Source organism: Dryobates pubescens, chromosome Z (assembly GCF_014839835.1).
Source record: "Dryobates pubescens isolate bDryPub1 chromosome Z, bDryPub1.pri, whole genome shotgun sequence".
NCBI lineage: Eukaryota > Metazoa > Chordata > Aves > Piciformes > Picidae > Dryobates > Dryobates pubescens.
Window position 1 is genome coordinate 19,414,628 of NC_071657.1, and position 22,750 is coordinate 19,437,377.

At 42.8% G+C, this 22,750-nt stretch overlaps 1 protein-coding gene across 5 annotated transcripts in view; it reads right to left on the reverse strand.

Moving 5' to 3' along the window:
- APC (APC regulator of WNT signaling pathway) overlaps positions 1 to 22,750 on the reverse strand; it is an 80,529-nt gene that overhangs the window by 15,304 nt on the left and 42,475 nt on the right. Inside the window, exons 5-8 of one of the 5 annotated variants that reach the window (XM_009896059.2) lie at positions 20,434 to 20,547; positions 17,057 to 17,140; positions 11,553 to 11,657; positions 7,496 to 7,594 (exon numbers count right to left, since the gene is read on the reverse strand). In XM_009896059.2, the coding sequence (XP_009894361.2) occupies positions 7,496 to 7,594; positions 11,553 to 11,657; positions 17,057 to 17,140; positions 20,434 to 20,547 (402 nt within the window). Of the gene's footprint in view, positions 1 to 7,471; positions 7,595 to 11,552; positions 11,697 to 17,056; positions 17,141 to 20,433; positions 20,548 to 22,750 lie in introns of those variants that run through there. The other 4 variants (XM_054177936.1, XM_054177933.1, XM_054177934.1 and 1 more) reach the window with 4 other exon arrangements.

Genomic DNA, 22,750 nt, shown 5'->3' on the forward strand with positions numbered 1-22,750 from the left:
AGGAATACCAAGCTATAAAGAAAATAAAACTGCATAGTAGTGAGTAGATGAAACAAGAAGTCTGTTAATATGTACTTCCCTAAATATTGTAGGATTGCTGAAGTGATAGAAATCTCAGAATTTGTGAATTTGTATAATCGCATGCAAAAATCCTTTGAAAAATGGCCTTGGAGCCTATTTTATGACAGCCTAGCATCCCAGTTTAGAGATCCTATCTTCTTGGTCTTGGAAAAATCCAGAGTGGCAACTTTAAAACAGTGTGATATGGATTTGGAATGCAAAGCTTTTCTCAGAGAATAAAGATGAAGAATCCAGCTTCCAGGTTGTGCAAATACAGTCTAGGACAAACTAAACAAAAAAAGTGTCATTCTGTGTCTGTATACAAAAACTGTCCACATCTCTTCCTGCATCTCTAGATAGATTCTTCTGTTTAGGATCTCTACTACTTTCCCTTTTTCTTAGGCTTTAGTATTAAGCTTTTCCTACCCCACAGCACACTCACTTCAACCTATTTCTTTGCCTGTATCCTTCTACACTCAGTCTCTCTCTTTGCCTTCAGGACTTGCTGACTGTTTGTGGCTTTTGGGAATTCTACAATTTACAATCCAAACTCACAAAGACTAGCTGGTATCACCCTCCATTTGGTACAAGCATATAGTGCAGGACTGTGTGGTGGGTTAACGCCCATCCTGAAAAAAAAACAAAACAGGGTGGAGGGCTTGCAGGTGCTTTGCCCTCCCTGCAGGGCGTTTTCCCCCTGGGAAACTGAGTCTGTTCCACTCCCCCCTCCCTGCCCAGGTAGGGTATAAAAAGCAGGACAGTGCAGTCATTAGGCCTCCTTTTTGGCTCCTGCCTCTCCTGGACAAGAGCTACTGCAGCTGCTTTCCTGCTCTTCCGCCACATGGTTGGGCCTGATCCTTTTCCCTGCTGCCTTCGTGCCTCTTCAGAGGGAGAGAGAGAGACCGGTTTTGTATTCTTGTTTCCCCCTCCCATCCATCCTTGTTCCTTGCCCTTGTGAACCTTACCTGTTATTGTTATATATATTGTTTAAAGAAAACTCTTTACCTCTCTACTTCCAGGCCGACTCTAAATTACTGCTTGGTGGATTTGCTCCTTCCCTTTCGTTTTTTTTTACCTCTCTGTTGGGAGGGAGGAGGGGGGAGCAAGGGAGAGATTCTCAGCCTTGCCCCATCTGAGCTCTTAACTCCCAGTTAAGGCTCAAACCATTACAATTTTTGGTGCCTCCAACGTGGGGCTTGGAAATTAATATTGTATTTGGAAAGCAATTACTTTTTCTGAAAAAAAAAAAGGAACTGGAAATGGAGATGTCGATTTTGAAGAATCTGATGGTCCAAGCTTTTGCATGGGTGTTTGTCTGGATCTTTTGGACCCATATCTACAAATTAATAACTTACCATGTGATGTGGTTAATGATTGAGATGCTGCTCAACTGGATAAAAACTTTACCAATGAAGTTGGGTATGTATCTCTTGAATTCTTTAGATTTTACTGGCAGTGGTAACTTCTCTAACAAGGGAGATTTTCCTGAAGCAAGCTATGAAACCAACGGTGTAGATAAAAATATCTGTGGTGGAAAATTGCTTTACATTGCAATATGCTCCATATGCTTAAATATAATCCTTATAGGGGCATGTGCTGTGACCATGTTGGGTGGGGGGAGAGCTAACCTATTAAGAGCTGTTTGGAGGGTGGTAACACACTCCTTTGTACTCTTCAATGACCGGGGTCATGTCTGCTGTGGGCTTTGTGAGCACTCTGTAAACACAAAGAAGGAGGGGTCCGGTTGTAATGAGTGTGCCAGATCTCAGCCTGAGCTCCAGGCACAAGGGTTTGCCCCACCACCAGCAGTTCCACACTTAACCCCTGATGCTCCTGCCAACGCAGTTTCTCTAGCACTGGTCACCACACGCAGGAAAAGAAGTCAAAAATCATCGCCAAGCACAGATGGTGAGAAAGGCACATCAGCAGGGCCCAGCACCTCACAGAACCCAGCAGTGTATGAAGATGAATCAGATCAGAAAATAACTGTAACATCTCTACCCAGAAAGGAACTAAGGCAAACTTGTCTGGATTATGCAAGGAGAGAGGGTGAGCCAGTACTAAGCTGGGTCCTGAGATGCTGGGATGAGGGGGTGGACACAGTGGACCTGGATAAGATAAGAGAGAGATGAAGTTTTTAGGCTCCCTGACTTGTGAACACACACTCTCTGGGCCCGGATCCTCAATGCCATAAAGAGCTGGTATCACTCAAGAGACTACCTGCCCTGTGCCCCAGTTAGATGGACAACCATGGAACAGGGCATTTGGTATCTGAGACAGATGGCCGTGCTAGAAATAATTTACAGGGATGGCCAGCTCACTTCAGACCCAGATGAGGTGCCCAGGAGACAGCCCTTCATAAAGAAACTCACCCAGGGTGCTCCTCAGAAATATGCTCACACGTTAGGAGGGATACTCCTGACTGGACAGGATGGAAGTCCTAAAACTGTCTGTGAGTTTGCCAGTGATTTAAGGGAATACGAGGACCGTGTAAATCAGCCATAGAAACTATGGCTAAAGACACTATCAAAGATATCAAGACCTCCATGTCTGAAGTAAAAAAGGGGAGTGATACCTCCTTTTCCCCTTCTCCTTCAGAATGGGTCCAGGTTTCAGTAATCAGGAACAGGCAACCTTCCCCTAGGAGATCACCCCAAGCCAATCGGGGGATGTCAAGGGGGTCTCTGTGGAGGATCCTCTGTGATGATGGAGAGGACATGGACGCCTGGCATGGCCAACCCACCTCTGCCCTCTGGAACAGAGTGTGGGAACTGCAAGGTGGCCACAATGGGGATAACTCGTCCAGGAGAAGGGCAGCCCTACTTTCCCGGAGTGGTCCCTCTTACTCAAAGAGACACTTCCCCAAGTAACACAGGACCCTGTGACAAGCATGGGCACTGCCACCAGCATTAGAGGTGCCCGACCTTCAGTCAGATGGAGGCCAGGGACAACACAGTGTACTGGGACGTCTACATGAAATGGCCTGGCACTTCAAAAGCCCTGAAGTACTAAGCTCTGGTGGACACAAGGGCCCAATGCACCCTGATACCATTGAGGTACAAAGGGCCTGAGCCCATAAGCATTCAGGGAGTCACAGGGGGCTCACAAGACCTGACTGTACTGCAGGCCTGACTGCCTGACTGGGAATGAATGGGGAAAGCATGACATAGTGACTGGTCCAGATGCACCTCGCATTCTTGGCATTGACTTTCTGTGGGAAGGATGCAGCTGTAGAGACTGCAAGCAAAGAACAGCTGTCTACCATGCCTGAGCTGTCAGATGACCCCTCCACAGTGGGCAGCCATAAGGTGTGGGATTTGAAGTTATCTGTTGCCTCTTGCACAGTACATCTCAGGCAATACAGGACCAACAGAGACTCTCTGCACCCCATACACCAACTGATTTGATGACTGCAGAGCCAGAAGGTGATCAGCAAGGCTCACTCACCCTTCAATAGCCCAGTATGGCCAGTGAGGAAGGCAAATGGGGAATGGAGACTGACCGTGGACTACCGTGGCCTGAATGAAGTGACTCCTCCAACCAGCCCTGCTGTGCTGGACATGCTGGAGCTCCAGTACGAGCTGGAATTGAAGGAGGCCAAGTGGTATGCCATAACTGACATTGCTAATGCCGTTTTTTCTATTGCCGCTGCAGAAGAATGCAGGCCACAGTTTGCTTTCACCTGAAGGGGAGTACAGTACCAATGGAATCGGTTGCCTCAGGGTTGGGTCCATAGCTCAACCATCTGCCATGAGGTGATCCAGACTGCCTTAGAGAAAGGTGGAGCCCCTGAGCATCTGCAGTTCATTGATGACACCATTGTATGGGGTGAGACAGCAGAGGAAGTTGACCAGAAGGGTAAAAGGATAGTCGATATCCTGTTGGAGGCTGGCTTTGCCATAAAGAGAAGCAAGGTAAAAGGGCCTGCCAGGGAGATCCAGTTCCTGGGTGTTCGATGGCAAGATGGCTGTTGCCACATCCCTCAGGAGGTGGTGAACAGGGTAGCCTCTATGGTGCAACCCACGAACAAGAAAGAGACACAGTCCTTTTTGGGGCTTGTGGGCTTCTGGAAAATGCATGTTCCTGGGTACAGTCAAATTGTGAAACCTCTCTTCCATGTAACAAGGAAGAAAAATGATTTTGTGTGGGGACCTGAGCAGCAGGTAGCATTCAACCAGATAAAACGAGAGGTGGTCCATGCTATGGCTCTGGAACCTGTTTGAACTGGACCAGAGATCAAGAATGTGCTGCACACTGCAGCCAGTGAGAATGGTCCTATGTGGAGCTTGTGGCAGAAGGCTCCTAGTGAAACCTGGGGCAGGCCCCTAGGTTTCTGGAGTAAGGGGTACAAAGGCTCCGAGGCCAACTACACCACACAGAGGAGGAAATCCTAGCTGCCTATGAGGGTGTCTGGGCTGCCTCTGAGGTAATTGGGACTGAGTCATCTCTATTTCTAGCTCCAAGGCTTCCAGTCCTGACCTGGATGTTCAAAAGGAAGAGGCTCAACCCCACATCACGCCACAGATGCCACCTAGAGTAAAGTGGATGGCCCTGATAACTCAGCGAGCTCGGATGGGGAGGTTTGAACGCCCTGGCATAGTGGAAGTGATCACAAACTGGCCAGAGGGTGCTGACTTTGGAATGCCACCAGAGCAGACAGTGACCCATGCTGAGGAGGCTCCCTCATATAATGATCTCCCTGACAATGAGAAGGGCTATGCTCTATTTATGGATGGGTCCTGCTGGCTTGTAGGAAGCAAGAGGAGATGGAAGGCAGCTGTCTGGAGCCCAACAAGGCAAGTGGTGGAAGCAAGGAATGGAGAAGACAAATCCAGTGAGTATGCAGAGGTAAAAGCTGTCCAGTTGGCCCTGGATATAGCGGAAGTGGCCAGTGCTTTACTTCTATACTGACTCCTGGATGGTAGCCAATGCCTTGTGGGGGTGGCTGAAGGAATGGAGGAGGAACGGGTGACAGAGAAAAGGGAAGCCTGTTTGGGCCACTGACCTGTGGCAAGACATCGTTGCCTGCCTGGACAGGCTGCCAACAAAAGTACGGCACATCGATGCACACATCCCCAAGAGCAGAGCCACAGAGAAGCACAAGCACAACCACCAAGCAGATACAGCTGCTAAAATCTCCCAAATAGACTTGGGCTGGGAACATAAGGCTGAGCTGTTCTTAGCTCGCTGGGCCCATGACACTTCTGGCCACCAAGGGAGAGATGCCACATACTGGTGGGCTCGGGACAGATCAGCGGACATCTCTATGGAGGCCATCTCACAGGTTATCCATGAGTGTGACATCTGTGCTGCCATCAAGCAGGCCAAGTGCATGAAGTCTCTCTTGTATGGGGGGGAGATGGTCGAAATATAAGTATGGAGCGGCCTGGCACATCGACTACCTCAACCTTCCTCAGTCTCACAATGGCAAGCAGTACGTACTGACCATGGTGGAGGCAAGTACAGGGTGGCTGGAAACCCACCCAGTACCTCATGCCACTGCTTGCAACACCATCCTGGGCCTAGAGAGATGTGTCCTGTGGAGACACAGCACCCCCGGGAGGATTGAACCAGACAATGGAACCCACTTCAAGAACCGTCTCATAAGGGACTGGGCAAAGGAACATGGGATTGAGTGGATTTAACACATCCCATACCATGCACCAGCTGCGGGAAAGGTCAAGCGCTACAATGGCTTGCTAAAGACCACTCTAAAAGCCATGGGGGGTGGAACCTTTAGGAACTGGGAAAAACACCTAGCTCAAGCCACTTGGTTAGTGAACAGCAGAGGATCTGTGAACCGAGCTGGTCCTGCCCAGTCTGACCTTCTGCAAACAGTGGATGGAGATGGAGTTCCTGTGATTGCTGAGAAAAACCTGCTGGGGAAGTCAGGGCAGGCTTTTCCTGCTGCTGGTGGGGGCAAACCAACCTGAGGGGTGGTCTCAGCTGAGGGGCCTGGTCACACGTACTGGGTCATGTTAGAAACTGGGGACATTCAGTGTATCCCACAGCGGAACCTCACTCTGGCTGAGAGGGGATGAACTCACAGGAGGCAACACACATCAGTGTGTTTAGTCACTGTGTGAATAGTTATAAGCTGTTCTAAGTATTTCCCTCCTAGCTTAATACCAGCCTAGCATCCAGGACTCAACATACACACCACAGACCAACCCAGAGAGCTCCTGGGTCATCTCACCTGCACCTGCTCCTGCTTCCCTACAGCAACAGACTATTCCTGATTTTTCTCTTTCCCTTTCAAAGACAGACTGATTCCTGACTTTTTCTCTACATCCCTGCCCAGTTCAAGCACCACCTACATCGACCAGCACCAGAGAGAGACTGCCCTGGGAGAGAGCGAGCTGGGATAACAAGGGACTTGCATCGAGGATTCGAATACCATGTGCCAAGATTGAATGAAGGGGCTGTGACAGAAGAGTGGAAATGGAACAGAGGGGTGGACTGTGGTGGGTTATTGCCCATCCTGAAAAAAAAACAAAACAGGGTGGAGGGCTTGCAGGTGTTTTGCCCTCCCTGCAGGGCGTTTTCCCCCTGGGAAACTGAGTCTGTTCCACTCCCCGCTCCCTGCCCAGGTAGGGTATAAAAAGCAGGACAGTGCAGTCATTAGGCCTCCTTTTTGGCTCCTGCCTCTCCTGGACAAGAGCTACTGCAGCTGCTTTCCTGCTCTTCCGCCACGTGGTTGGGCCTGATCCTTCTCCCTGCTGCCTCTGTGCCTCTTCAGAGAGACAGGGAGACCGGTTTTGTATTCTTGTTTTTGTTTCCCGCTCCCATCCATCCTTGTTCCTTGCCCTTGTGAACCTTACCTGTTATTGTTTTTTATATATGTACACACACACATATATATATATATATTGTTTAAAGAAAACTCTTTACCTCTCTACTGCCAGGCCGACTCTAAATTACTGCTTGGTGGATTTGCTCCTTCCCTTTCCCTTTTTTTTTTTCCCCCTCTCTGTTGGGAGGGAGGAGGGAAGAGCAAGGGAGAGATTCTCAGCCTTGCCCCATCTGAGCTCTTAACTCCCAGTTAAGGCTCAAACCATTACAGACTGAAATTACATTATAATGCTGTTTTAAGGCCTGAAGTAATTAATACTATATCAAACTAATAGGTTTCCACCATGGATTATTAATCAACATCAAAAGATTTTTCAGATATTCTAGTAATAATTTCTTCCTCACTGTAACAGCTCCCAGCTGATCATCAAGTGGGAAAACAAAGATTTTTGTGAATGTACTTTAAAGTTGGAAAAGTATTCTCAAATTTTAATCATTAGATTACTACTCAAATTTTAACCATTAAATTACTATGTGAGTATAGATTCTTCAGCTACTATTAGTACTACTGGCAGAAACAATGAGGTTATTGTATTAGTAAAAATGTAGCATTAGCGACCTGTGGTTTGTAATCTTCGGTTACCTTGGTACCCAGGTGACTTGTCAGTCTGCGAGGAACAGAATAATTACTACTAGAGCTCATAACACTGGCTGTCTCGTGGTCCATTCGAGCAACAGAACCCTACAAATTTAAACAACAATTAAGTATAAAAATAACAACTGCTGCCTAATTCAGTTTCAGCACTGGATCATGAAATCATATAGAAAGTAATGAACTGTCAACTTACTACATCCTTCCCTTCCCATCCACTCTGGGGAACTCAAACCCACACCTAACTAGCAAATAGTTTTAGTATCAGAACACTGTTCTGCTGAGGCAGTTGCCAGTCTTTTGTTGATCCTCTACAAAATCTAAAATTCATACAATTACTAGCTTAATTTGCAAAACAACATTTTCAAACTATCTGTATCAATGAGAACCTTCTTTCTTTCCCCAGTAAAAATATATATAAAACATCGAAGAAAAACATATGGAAGGTACTTTAAAAGACTGTTAATGTTCCTTCTAGGTACACCAAACCCAAAAGATTCCTCTCCCAACTATTTGCTGTTCATATAGCTCAGCATCTTAAATCTGCAGTTGAAAGTGGCTGTGAATAAAAAAGGTAGGTAAAACTTCACATGTAGATAGAAAAAAAAAATCTAGTTATACTGGAATATTTAAATGCACATTATTACTACACTAATTTCACTTTCCCACTTGATTCCAGAACATTTCAAGCATATTCAAGAGTAAATACAGAGTAAAAGAGTATCAACAGAAAAAAGAGTAAAGGACTATAGGAAAAATGCAAAACTGTACAGCTTAGGATGAAAATTGTGTTGGATTTTCTTAGTTATTCAATTAAATAATTGGCAGTGCCAGAAATGCGGGAATGAATTCCCAGGTTTTTATATACTGAGAAATCCCTTCCTGTCATCTTGACTTTGAACTACGTTCAGAGGATTATTGGTTGTCATGTTAGGGCCAAATGGGCCCAGCACAAACCCAAACAGACCCCTAGACATGGTCCCCCTCTTTCCTGCAGAAATCAGGGTAATGTGGGAAGAGGAACAAAGAGGCCTCAACATGTCTGCTTTTATGGCCACAGCCTGGCAGAACCCCTTTTCATTGGGTAACTATGTGCTGGCTTCAGTTGCCCTATTGGCCCAATTGAATCTTGGGCAAGATTTATATACAGGCTGATTTCTAGTTGCCTTGCTTTGCTTGAATCTCCTTTGCCTTGGACCTGTCTTGCTTGAAGGTGCCTCGAGTTGTCTCTCCTCGAGTTGCACAGTCCAGAAGCCGGGATAAAAGCCACTGCAAGCTAGAGAAGCCAAGAGCTCAGGAGCCAGAACCAAGCCTTGCTTCCCCTTGCAACTAGAATTCTGCCGTACCTCAGTTTACCCAGGAAGATGCAAGAGCCCTTCACAATAGCTTTGTAAAACTGCCTGCCATCCTCCTGAAGCCAGACCAGCACCGAGACCACGTGGCATTTTTTGCTGGCATCCAGCCGAGCTTGGAGCACGAGAGCGCCCCAAAAGCCTCAAAAGCTAATACACAGCAGTAGCACTCCCTGCTTGGGTGGAACCAGCTGTGACTAATTGCCTCTTTGGCTTAATGGTCCTTGTCAAGTCCCTCTGTAGTCAAGTGCCATTTCATTCTGGAGGATTCTCTCTTTCTGATTACTCCTTCTGGTTTGCTTGAAATAATTAAAATTGTTATATTTGCCTGAACACTGTACATTCCCCATGTAAATATGTATTCTAACCATACACTGAACCGATTTGATATGTTATGGCAAATTTTTCCATATTAATAAAAAATTATTAGTATTTTTATTAATACACATTTGCAATACCATTTATTAATTCAATATATTCTGTAACACTGGTTTAACATAATGTACACACCAGAAATTTTAAGCGCATTATGCTCATTTTAGCCAAGAAGGTAGAAGAGACCAAGGTTTGCAGCATCACATATTAAAATTCACCATGGTGCAGATAGAAATTTTCCTGTAATTTCCCCAAAGCTGTATCAATTACGATTCAGATAACTATTTCCTTCAGAGCCATGACATAGCCTTACTTTGAGGATACCAGGATGCCTAAGTGAAGTATAACTGTATTTCTTACTGGCTCCTAAAGACTAGCATGAAAGAACTAGTATAAACTGTGTAGCCATTTCAAAGAACTAGTATAAACTGTGTAGCCATTTCAAAGAACTAGTATAAACTGTGTAGCCATTTCTCTATGAATAGGAAAGGACCAGGAGATGCTACAAAGACCCTTGCCTTGACCTTCTTTCACCGTCTTCTCCTGTCTGTCTACTTCACCTTGTTCTCTCCTTTTATACTTTACTGGCTTTCACTCATTGTTTCACTATGCTTGTTATTTATCAGTTAGGTAATTCCCCCTACTTTGTGATATACTTTCTTAGCAAAATAGATAATTTTACTGAATTCCCCCAACTTGCAAATGCCTCTAACAAAACTTGCAAAACAAAAAGGCTGAAAAAAAAAGGTACTTTAGCAGCAGAATAGTGAGTGTGATGGAAAAGAGAAAAGACCTGCAAGATGGTGCAGGAAAGAATGTAAGCGAATCTTGAATAATCCTGGATTTGATTGGCAGTGTTTCAGTCAATATTGACTGTATGATTACAAAACCACTTAGAACCAAAATAATTTGGTTAAAACCTTTTTTGTTTCAGTTGCACTCTACTGAATAGTGATTGCTCAAAGTATACTGAGCTGATTTATCAGAAATGTTATGCCAAATCTGTTAAATCTCCTCTGTATGGACTTGCACTGAAAGTAAATAATCCCCAGATGTCTAACACAAATTCAGTGCCTCAGCATCATCCACCTCCAGGAGGAAGAAATATGCATGTTTTATACATTTTATTGAGGCAAAGTTCAAAATTGCACAAATCCTCAATCAAAGACCTCAAATAAAGTATGAACGAATCTCCCACTTGCGTAAGTCTGCCAAGACATTGACAATCCCTTCTTCCTTCCTTCCCTGCAAAACACATTCAGAAAAACTCCCTGTTCATAGACTGAAGATGAATGATACAGCCACAATGCATCAATTATTTAAAAACATCATGCTTTTAGCTCCAAAGCAGCAATGAATTTTCTTACCAAATAATAAAGCTGTAGAAGAATTACAGTCAGAGCCTCAAGCAATTGCTCAGATATGGCTGATCGAACTGAATTCCAAATGGTGATCAAAGATGTTTCAAAAGCAAAATTATGGGCTGTGCTTAATGCTTAATCAAGTGAAATACTCTATCCAATCCACAACTTTCCCTGGTAAATCTTCCTGTACAATACACTTTCAGAACTATTCAAATAATTCTACTTCCTTGGAGGAACGAAAGTATTTTGCCTATGTGTTCAACTATGGAATTTGTAGTGTTAAGTTTCAAGAACCTATGTTACTGGTGGGAAAGTATCAGCTCCAGTTGGAAATCGTGAAGGGAATGATCATGGTAAATAATATAAAATAAAATGGTAATATAAAATGGCAAATCATATAAAATGTTGATAAATATTTGTTTTAAATGACAGGAATTTAATGTACCTCAAAATATTTCACTAATATAAGGAACAGAATTGAAGCACTTAAACTATGTTTCAGCACACTTTATTACCTCATACATACTACTGTTTTAAATCTGTACCTAAAGCAGTATTGAAGAAACATTAATGATAAACTTGCCACTTGGTTCAAATTTTTAAAAGGAAAGTAAAAATCACTGATATTTCATTCATACATTCTAAAGTGCAATTTTTTAGGAATTCCAGAATTAAATAATACTTCTAATATTACAGTTCAACAGCAATAACATATTTTCTGCAGTTTAAACAAAATAAAAATGCGCCCTGAATTATCAAGTATTCCTACTTCATCTTATTAAAACATTTCCTTCCAATAAATACAGGCCTTTTCTCATGTATGGATGGAAAGAAGTAAAAAATATACCTCCCTAAACCAAACAGGCATACAAACACCACAAACTACCTACCAATATATAATGATTAAACATTTTGAGTATTTAAATATACTATTGACAAACAAACCCATCAATTTACCTGACCAGTACTGCTAGTTGTCACGCTGATTTCTGCTGCTCCTTGACCTTCATTAAGTCTGTCTGTATCATGGGAGCCTGAATCATGCTTGCTTTGAGTTGTTCTCTGTTAATATAACAGTTTATGAAATTACATACAGAAATAAAATATGCTTTACACCATTCAAAGCTTTCTAGACTGCAATACATCAATGCTGCATCCTCACAGCCACCGAACACTGTATTTCACAACTCTTAGCCTGAAAAAATTAACAGCTGAGACTGAATGTCTTTGAAAAATCCCAAGATGAAAGTGAAGCATTTCCTCTGAGGATTATAGCCCTGAAAAACAAAGGATTTGCTGTGACATACAGAAACACTATTTCCCACCAGCTGTGCTCACATTGCTATCAGAAATGCAACAGAAGTGGAGCAAACAACTGACTGTCTGCAGTGCCATGTAGTTTGTGCATTTATTGGAAACTACAGCTTTGCATTCAAAGACAACTTCTGTGTGAACAGAAGAGTATCTGTACTTCAAGAATCCTTCTAAATTTTAAGGACAAACAGTGCAGGAATAACCACCTTGATGCAAATAAAATCCATCTAACCTCATACTCATCTAGCTAATATTTTCTCAAAAATTCAACCCATCTGGTAAGCTGCTACAGACATGTTTCAATTCCTTAAGGAGGCCAAATTTTGTGTGCATCGACATAAAAATTAAATTGGTGTCTTACACTGATAGGGATAATGATATCAACAGGAAAATCAGGCCTTTCTGAAATTTCTTAATAAAACAAATGGAGGAACTCAGCAGTTATGAAGTGTATAAAGTATGCCACATTTTCTTTAAAATGTTTCAGATTTTCAGAAAGACATAAATAATCTTGTCTATGAAACTGTCTTGAAGCCTGGAGATGAAAAGGTATCACCTTACCTCCAAAGCACAATTTTTCTCAAAGTATTAGTTTTGAGGCCAAATATAATTTCGCCAACTGAGAGGCTACTGCCTTAATAGACAACACTCTAGTATTCCTCTCAATTAGATTCAACTACACTTGGTATATTAAATTCAGTTTCTGTGTGGCTCTGTAGTGTTGAGTTGCACATACCTCTCTTCAATGTACAGATTTTGAAACTTGTTACCTGCTGATCAAACTCACAAGTATCAGTGGCATACTAACTCCATTTTGTTCATATAAAGACATTAGTGCCTCAAACCTGGGAAATATTTAACACTGAACAGAATTTCAGAAACCAGTAACTAACTAATACATGTGAAGTGATAATTTAAGACTAAACTTACACAAGAGTGGGGCCTCAGTAAAGATCAGGCATTGCCATACTACATATTGAATACAATATAATGTACTATGTGTTGAATCCCTGTCTCACTTTCAGTCTTGAATGCAAGTGTAATGATGAATTTGACAAAATCTGGATTTAAGAATCCAGGATAACTCAAGGCAGAATTTTCCAGTCACTAGGTGACTGATTTTCAGTCTCCTGAAGAAAGAAGTATTCGTGTCATTAGCACTGACCCAGAGTCACCTGAGAGGGACCAAAAGAATCCTTCCAACAACATTCCTGGGGCTGGGGCTTGAATTTTTTTTTTTTTTGGGGGGGGGGGGGGGGAGGGGAGGGAGGTTTTTGGGAGGGTGGGTGGAGATGATAGTGTATCTGTTAGCAAGGTTTGATGCATTTAGAGCACAAACCTGGAGGTATTTAATTCCTTGACAAAAAATGCTTCTGCTCTCCTCCACACTCTGTCCTCCTCTCAAATGAATGTATTTTATTCTATGCAAGGTATTTATAAAAGAGGTGGCTTCCCATTCCCTCTCCCCAGCCACCTCAAAAAATTAGTCAACACAACACACAGATTAATTTGTGACATAATTTTAACTGTTACTAGCAAGACCTGTCTAACATAGACTTTAAACCCAGTACACTCTCACAACATGCATACACATTACTGTCACAGTCATAATGGGAAGAGAAGTCAATGTTGTCTACCTTGACTTCAGCAAGGCTTTTGACATTGTCTCCCATAACATCTGCATAGGTAAGCATAGGAAGTGTGAGTTAGATGAGTGGATGGTGAGCTGAATTTAGAACTGGCTGAATGAGAGAGCTCAGAGGGTTGTGATCAAGGGTGCAGTGTGTAGGTGGAGGCCTGTAGGTATTGGTATTCCCCAGCAGCCAGCAGTGGGTCCAGTCTTGTTCAACATACTCATCTGGGACCTGGATGAGGGACAGAGTGCACTCAGCAAATTTGCTGATGATAGAAAGCTGGGAGGAATGGCTGACACTCTCAGAAGGCTGTGCTACCATTCAGTGAGACCTGGACAGACTGAGAGCCTGGACACATTCCTGTGCAACCTGTTCTAGGCATACCTGTTCTACCAACAGGGGTTGGACTAGATAGTATAGGTGTCTTTCAACCCACACCATTCTGTCATCAGCTTCAGTTCAATGTCAAGCCTACAATTGCACAGTAAAGAGTTTATACCGGTTCAGCCACTGATGTAATTTGAAGTCAGAATCTGTCTTCTTCACGTAGACTGGCTCAAAGGAGTTAGCAATAACACATACAGCAGACAGCAGGTATTTATAAAAAACTGATTATTTATATAAAGTATTTATTATATATGCCTATTATGGAAAATGGAGAAAACATATCCACACACATATGGATTATTAAAGTATATATTTATATAGATATATAATACTGTAAATAAATTTTCATCTGACAGACTGTAGATAGTGGTCACACACTGCACAATGCCTGCTAGTATGCCCTCTCTTTGCATTACCTTTTAACACTAAACATAGATGGAAACACAAACTACCAGCCACATCTGTGAAGAACCAGAGCATGTAAACAGTAGCAGGATCTGTAATCTCTCCATTAGGTACATCAGCTAGAGAATAGTACACAGGTCACAGCACCACAAACCTGTATTGCAAAGCATATTTCAACCTCTTTGTTTACCTGCTTGGAAGAACTCAATGGGATACAAGCTCTGCAGAGAAGGTAGGTCCAAGACAGCTGGCTGATGCCTCCTCTAAGCCAAGGAAGGAGCAACAACTAGTTTCCAACAAGGAAGTAACAACACAAGGGCAGTAGGAGGCTTGTATGTGTAAGCAAGAAGCTCCTAAAGGAACTTAGGCCTCAAAAGGAAGAATACAAGAGTCAGAAGTTTGAACAGATGATCCAGAAGTAAATCCCTGCTGTCCAGTCATGAGAGGATATGAATAACGAAAAATAAAGGCCTCTGTAACTACAGCAAAAGGAACACTAGCAGAAATGTGGGCCTTCTGCTGAATGAGGATAGGGACCTGGTGACACAAGACACAAGCCTTGTACACAAGTACAAGTACTCTTGGTGACACACCTGGTGACACAAGACACAAGTACTCTTAAGCCTTGTTTTCCTCTGCCTTTACCAGTAAAGCCACCCTTCACAAACCCAGATCCCTGACACCAGAAGAAAAGTCTGGAGCAAGCAGACTTAACCTTTGATGGGGAGGATAAAGTTAGAGGAAGACCACATTATGGGCAGCTGAAACAAAAAGGACAGATCTACATCTTATTGGCCTCATAGGTTGCACCTGTGAGTGCTGAGGGACAGGGATGGCCACTCTTGAATGGTTATGGCAGCAGACAGAGGTTCAAGACTGGAGGACAGCACATGTCACAGTCTTCAAGAACAGAAAGAAGAAATATGAAGAGCTAGTCAGCCTCACCTCAGCTCCTGGCAACTGAAGGTGATGGAAAGCTTTCCTAAACACATAATAAATGTCACTGGGGGCAGGTCAGATGGGTTATCCAAAGAGGTAGTTATGCCTGACCTTTCTGCGAAGTGACTACACTGGTGAGTGACAGAAGAGCAGCTGATGTTATTTAAACCAGCTTGAGTAAGTCTTCAGACACTGTTTCCTATACCACCATCACAGACAAGATACCAATGTATGGACTAGGTAAGTGCACAGTACATGGCTGGAAAACCAGAGGGTTGTGATTAGGCACACAAAGTACATTGGAGACAAGTCATTAGTGATGTACCCCAGTACCCCAGATCAGTACTAGGAGCAGTAATGCTCAGCATCTTCATTAATGGCTGCTGGGACACAGTGCACCCTCACCAAGTCTGCAGATGACAGAAAAATGGAAGCTAATATGCCAGGTGGTTAATCTACTTCTCAGACAGACCTGAGAGAACATACGGGAGAAGTGGGCTGATGGAAACCTTGCATGGTTCAAGACAAGTGCAAAGTCCTGCTCCTGGGGAGGAATAACTCCAGGTACCAGTACATGCTGAGGGCTGCCCAGACTGAAAAGAGCTTAGCTGCACAGGACCTGTGCTGACACATACTAGTGATAGACCTTTATGGCAAGAAGTCCAACATTATCTTGGGCTATATTAAGAAGGGCATTGTCAACAGGTTGAGGGAGATCATCCTTCCCCTTTATTTATCCATCAAAGCTTCATTTGCAGTGCTGTCTCCCATTCCAGCCTCCCCGGCAAAGTAAAGACAGGGATTTACTGGAGCAAGTCCTGCACTGGGCCACAATGGTGTCTAAGAGACTGGAGCATTTCTAACATGCAAAGAGGCTGAGGGAGTGGAGATAGCTCAGCCTGCAGAAGAAAAGGGTCAGAATGATTAGGATGTCTAACCACCTGAATTGGCCAATGTGTCAAAAGACCAAGCAACTTTGATTATACATAATACTGTCTGCTTCTCTTACAAAACCTGAGATTCCCCCAAAGCCTGGGATCAGGAGACTCTTCTTTTTCAAAATAGAAAAACATCTTTCCCTTAGTAACTGGATGCTGCCATGAGCTTTCATAGTAATTATTTTGCATGAAGACAAACCATGAACTATTTCAGGCTCAAGATACAATCTGTATTTTATTCATCAGCACAAAAACCAAAGTTGACCTCTAAGTTAAATTCCACCATGAGAGTGGTTCTTGCTCCTGGCAATTACTACTATGGACTTTGTAACTTACATGAACCATTATCTCCTATTTCCTAGGACAGAACCCAGTATTTAAACACTGAAAATACACCAGGCTTCTATAATGAAGTCTGACAGAAGCTATATTCATTCACTCTTTAAAAAAAAAATAGTATCTCTCACAAAAGATATGCAAACTATGAAGGTGCTTATCAGAAATCCATACAGGCATGTATAACTGAGTGTTAAAATGATTTGCTAAAACTAAGATTCAGTCTTTATAATACATTGGACTTGGGCATTTTAATTTAAATTTCAAGTTACCCTTTTAACTGATAAAGATTATCATTAGTGATGAAAGTTCAATGAACACTAATCCATGTATTCCAATCTCAGTTCACTGGTAAGAGAGCAAGTAACAGCCTAAGCATATTGACTAGTTCAGTGTGACATCACTGTCTGATGGAAATAATCCTGCCTACCACTGAATTCATAAATTCCTTTTTTTTAGTAAAAGATACAAACCATAATTAAAAAAAGGCAAGTAATTGCTCACTAACCTCTGCTTCAGCTGTTTGTGATTGCAGGAGCTGTCGTATACGAAGAATGTCCTTCTCTATTTGTTGAATTCTCGCCACTCTTGCCTGAAATAAAATTTATTTAGATGTTTTGATTTTTGTCCAAACCAGCCCTTTTACTTACAGCACAGAATGAGAGTATTAAGAGTTCATTGCAGATGCAGCTCACTACAAACAAAATGACTTAAATTCATATGGTAATTCAAGTGTTTTCATAATAAAAGAAAGGCATAAGTACAAACATTCAGAACTGATACTCATTTGGATGTAAGAGGTCATCACACAGTTTATATTAAGGCACAAAACCAATTCCAATTAACTTCCATAATTTTTGTCTGAAACTGGTATTACATGCCTTTCGCCTAAAATGTTAAATTCCTATTTGCCTTACTGAGATCTGAAAGAGATCTGGATTTGCAGAAGGTCTTTAATGTATGAATGATTTAGATGATTGAATTAAATTACTATAATGTTTTGGACTGTGAGTATTTTCTCTTACTACCACTCTCAAAGAATTTAACAGGCTAAATACAAAGAAATTTACATGCCAGTTTTCTGGTTTGTCTGGGGTTTTATAGATGTCTCTGAATCAGCACTTTCTATGACTGAAATGCTACTCATTTTCTGCTGCAACTATGCTGTGGCTAGTACAGAGAATGATTTTAAAAAACCCTGAATCTTACAGGGTAGAGATACTCCATGTAAGTTCTAGAAAACAATTCAACATCTTGGTAGCATTATTTCCCCCCTTGAAATTAAAAATGAACAAGCAGAGAAGCATCATCATAACTTTCATAGTGATGTAACTAGTCAAATTGTTTCTCTCAAAAAATTCATTTATTCTCTGCCTGAGTGCATTCAAAATTTCACCAGCAGCTTACTCTACCTATTTAGCTTAGCTCACCTTACTCTAGCTTACACTTGTAAGCACTAAGAGAACAAGATCATTCTAGTTCCAGTGCTATATACTTTCCTCTGTAACAGGGCTAACCAAGCACCCACAGACAATACTTAGTCTGCTGTGCTGTCATTCAGGACTGGTTGATGCAAGCCGCACAGCTGAATTCATGCAGGCATCACCACTGCTGATAAACCTTGACAACACAGCCATACATCTTCCAGGTCATAGACAGTTATTATCCAGACAGATTAAACTTAAGTCTCTTTGAGTGTGCCTACATAGAAAAATCCCTACACTGATGTTGGTAGGTTATTTGTTTTGCTACTTATAATCATGTGAACGTTCCGAAAACTAACACAAAATTACTTCAAAATTTTAAGCAGCTTTTTTCATTACAAAAAAAAATTACCAAGAAATGTTTATTATGTAGCAACATTTTGTGCTGAGTGTACCTAGAAAGTAGAGCCCTTTTTATTGGAAGGTGTCCTGCTCTCACAAGCAACCCCTCCCACACACCCCAGATTGAAAGTAACACAAAAAGCCCTCAGTTGAGATAAGGAGTTTAATGAAAATAATACAATACCTGAGATGTTTTGCAGAAAAACAAAGGCAGAAACAGCAGCAGAAGCCAGTGATAAAATGACCCCCTACCATGTCCCCAAGCCTGCAGCCAGCCCAGCAGGCAAGACCAACATCCCAAAATTCCCAAATTCGAAACTGGAAGTAGCAACCAGAACAGGAAGCCTCTCATGTTACAATTTCAACTTCAAGCCCCATGATACTTTGCTCCAGCCAGAATTTCCATTTTCAAGTTGGTGTGAGGACAAGCATGGTATCGAACACTCATCATCAGGATTAACTCAACCCATGACAGAAGGACTTATTTTTAAACATTCACCATAAAAGCCAGAGTATTTCACTAAGCTAGTTATTGAAAGTCTCTGGAAAGAATTGGTTATAAATAGTCGGTGCTTAAAAAATGTGTAGACATGGCACATCGGGACATGGTAGTGTTAGGTCAATGGGTGGACTTGATCTTATGAGATCTTTTCCAACTGAAACAATTCTATGAGTCTGTTATTCACATTGTTGTCCTACTGCTGTTGGGGGAATAATTTTTATAACCAGCTCTAACTGATTATTACATTCCATTCCTGCATCTGGTGAGGAATAACCGCAGACATCAGTACAGGTTAGGAGCTGCCCTGCTGGAAAGTAACTCCATGGAGAAAGGCCTTGGAGTCCTAGTGGACAGCAAGTTCACCATGGGACAACAATGTGCCCTTAGAGCCAACAGGGCAAATGGTGTCCTGGGGTGCATCAAGAAAACTGTGTCCAGCAGGTCTAGGGAGGTTCCTCTTCCCCCACTACTCTGTCCTGGTGAGACCACACCTGGAATACTGTGTCCAGTTTTTGGCTCCACAGTTCGAGAGAGACAGGGATCTGCTGGAGAAAATCCAACAATAGCCAGGAGCATGATCAGGGGACTTGAGCATCTACCCTATGAAGAGAAACTAAGAGACCTGAGGCTGTTTCGTCTTGAGAAGACCGAGAGAGAATCTGATCAATGTCTATAAATATCCAAGGGGTGGGTGTCAAGTGGAGAGGGCCAATCTCTTTTTGGTGGTGTGCAGTGATAAGACAAGTAACAACGGATACAAACTTGAACACAGAAGGTTTCACCTCAACATGACAGGAACTTCTGTACAGTGAGGGTGACAAAGCATTTGAATAGGCTGCCCAGAGGGCACTGGAGACTTTCAAAAACTGCCTGGATACATCCCTGTGTGGACTACCCTAAGTGATCCTGCTTTTGGCAGGGCAGTTGGACTTGATGATCTCTGGAGGTCCCTTCTAAGCTCTAACATTCTGTGATTCTGTGACTTACAGGTTCTACACTTACATTCTACTTCCAAATGTACCCAACATGATTTTCACGCAGAATTGTACCTACCATCATGAACGTAAAACAACTCTTGGTGAGAGAAAACAACTTCTAGAGAGGTATAAAAATTACATTTTATTGGAGAAACTTTGTTTTCAAAGATTATTCCTTAAGTTTCTGGTTAAAGAAACTTAATGACAGTAGTTTAATTTTATTCCAAATTTAAAAGCATGAATAAAACCAGCATAACAGAGATAAAACAGAACAGATGCTAATACATGTTTCTTTGAAGTTATGATGCTTAAAAGATTATAAGAAAATAATCATTAAAAATAATTTATTTTGAAGGAATTGTCTACATCTGCCCAGTCATAAGCTTGCTTTTAAATATGCAGAGGAAGGTACTCAGTAGTTATTTCCTACATTCTGATGCCTAGTTTTGTATTTGAGAAGCTAACTAAACACTAATAAGGTATCGCCATGTTTACACACAATTTAAAGATGTAACTATCAATAATTTATGAAAAATGCAGGAAAACTTCTTCCATTCCTTCTAATAAAGACCAACTATACCTGTGCTCGTTTCTCCATGTCCTGACAGGTACCTAGTTGTTCTTCCATTGCAGCTCTGATTTGCCTTGCCTCATATTCCAACTGCCTTCTGGTCATATCCGTTTGCAAGGAGAACTGAAATTGAATTACAGAGAAGCATTTTAGTAAATAACATGTATGTAAACTGTGTCTTTCTCTACACAAAAGTAGAACAATTACCGTTCCACACCAAACCTCATAAAAAAGTAAAACATAGTAACAGAAGCTTAAAATATGACTGCAATATTAAAGACGAGAACGTGTAACATTGTTCAACTACAAACTACTTCAGCAAAGAGGAGGCAGTCCAGAAAGTTCCTAGAGTGTATGGATGACAGCTTCCTGATGCAGCTGTTAAGTGAGCCTACCAAGGGTCAGGCTCTGCTTGACCTGATGTTCTCAAACAGAGAAGGGCTGGTGGGAGACGTAGTGGTGGGAGGCTGTCTAGGGTGCAGCCATCATGAGATAGTGGAGTTTTCAATATTCAGGGAAATAAGGAGGAGCATTAACAGAACCCTCACTTTGGACTTCTGGAGGGCAAACTTCAGCTTGTTTGAGCAAATTATTCTGAAAGTACCTGGGGCAGCAGCCCTTAAGAACCAAGGGGTCCAGGATGGTTGGACCTGCTTCAAACAGGAGCTACTGAAGGCACAGGAACTGGCAGTTCCCACGTGCCAAAAGATGAGCTGCCAGGGAAGGTGACTGGCCTGGATGAGCAAGCAGCTCTTGAAGGAGTTAATTGGGAAATAAAAGAGGGTGTATTGCCTTTGGAAAGGGGGGGAGGCGACTCGTCTTATGTTTAGGGATGTTGTTAGGACATGTAGGAGAAAAATTAGGCAAAAGCCCAGTTAGAACTTAAGCTGGCCACTTCTGTGAAAGATAATAAAAAAGTATTTTTACAAATACAAATGCTAAAAAGAGGAGGAAGAACCTCTACTCCTTATTGTACCTGGAGGGCAACATTGTAACTAAAGATGGGGAAAAGGCTGAGGTTCTAAATACCTTCCTTTGCCTCGATTTTCAACAGTAAGGCAGGAGGACTCCAAGGGTAACTGGCCTCCTGAACTGTTCAATGGCATCAGGGAGCAGTGTAGTACCCCTGAAATCCACAAGGAAGTAGTTTGGGACTTGCTGAGCCACTTGGATACTCACAAGTCCATGGGACCAGATGGGATCCATCCTAGGGTGCTAAGAGAGCTGGCAGATGAGCTGGCCAAGCTCATGGTTTAGTAATCATGAGGTCTGTGGTGACAGGCTGGACTTGACGATCTTTGAAGTCTCTTCCAACCTTGGTTATTCTGTGAGTCTGTGATCAGGTTGCCAAGAGCCACATCCAGCCTGGCCTTAAAAAGCTCCAAGGATGGAGCTTCTACCACCTCCCTGGGCAACCTGTTCCAGCACCTCACCACCCTCGTAGAGAACTTCTTCCTAACATCCAATCTGAACCTACCCATTTCTAGTTTTGTTCCATTCCTCCTAGTCCTATCATTACCTGACACCCTAAAAAGTCCCTCACCAGCTTTCTTGTAGGTCCCCCTAACATACTGGAAGGCCATAATAAGGTCTCTCTTCTAGAGACTGAATAGTCCCGTCTCTCTCTGTCCTCACAGGAGTGGTGCTCCAGCCCTCTACTCATCCTTGTGGCCCTTCTCTGGACATGCTTCAGCATGTCCAGATCCTTCCTGTAATAGGGGCTCCAGATACGGAAGAGGTACTCCAGGAAGGGTGTCACCAGAGCAGAGGGGGAGAATCACCAGCACCCTCAAGTCCTTTTCTTCAGAGATACTCTCAAGCCAGTCACTGCCCAGCCTATATTGGTGCTTGGGATTGCCTCAACCCAGATGCAGGACCTTGCATTTGGTCTCGTTGAACCTCATGATGTTGGCTTGTGCCCACCTCTCCAGCCCGTCAAAGTCCCTCTGGATGGCATCCCTTCCCTCCAGCGTGTCTGCTGCACCACGCAGCTTGGTGTCATCAGCAAACCTGCTGAGGGTGCACTCATTGCCACTTTCCATGTTGCCAACAAAGATGTTAAACAAGATTTGTCCCAGTAGTGTCCCTGAGGGACTCCACTTGTCACTGGCCTCCATTTGGACATGGACATATTGACAGCCACCCTTTGGGTGCAGCCATCAAACCAGTTTTTTATCCACTGAATGGTCCATCCATCAAAACCACACTGTACCAGCCTGGAGACCAGGATGTCACATGGCACAGTGTCGAAGGCTTTGCTCAGTAAATGACATCAGTTGCTGGGCCTTCATCTATTAATGTTGTGACCTTGTCATAGAAGGCTACC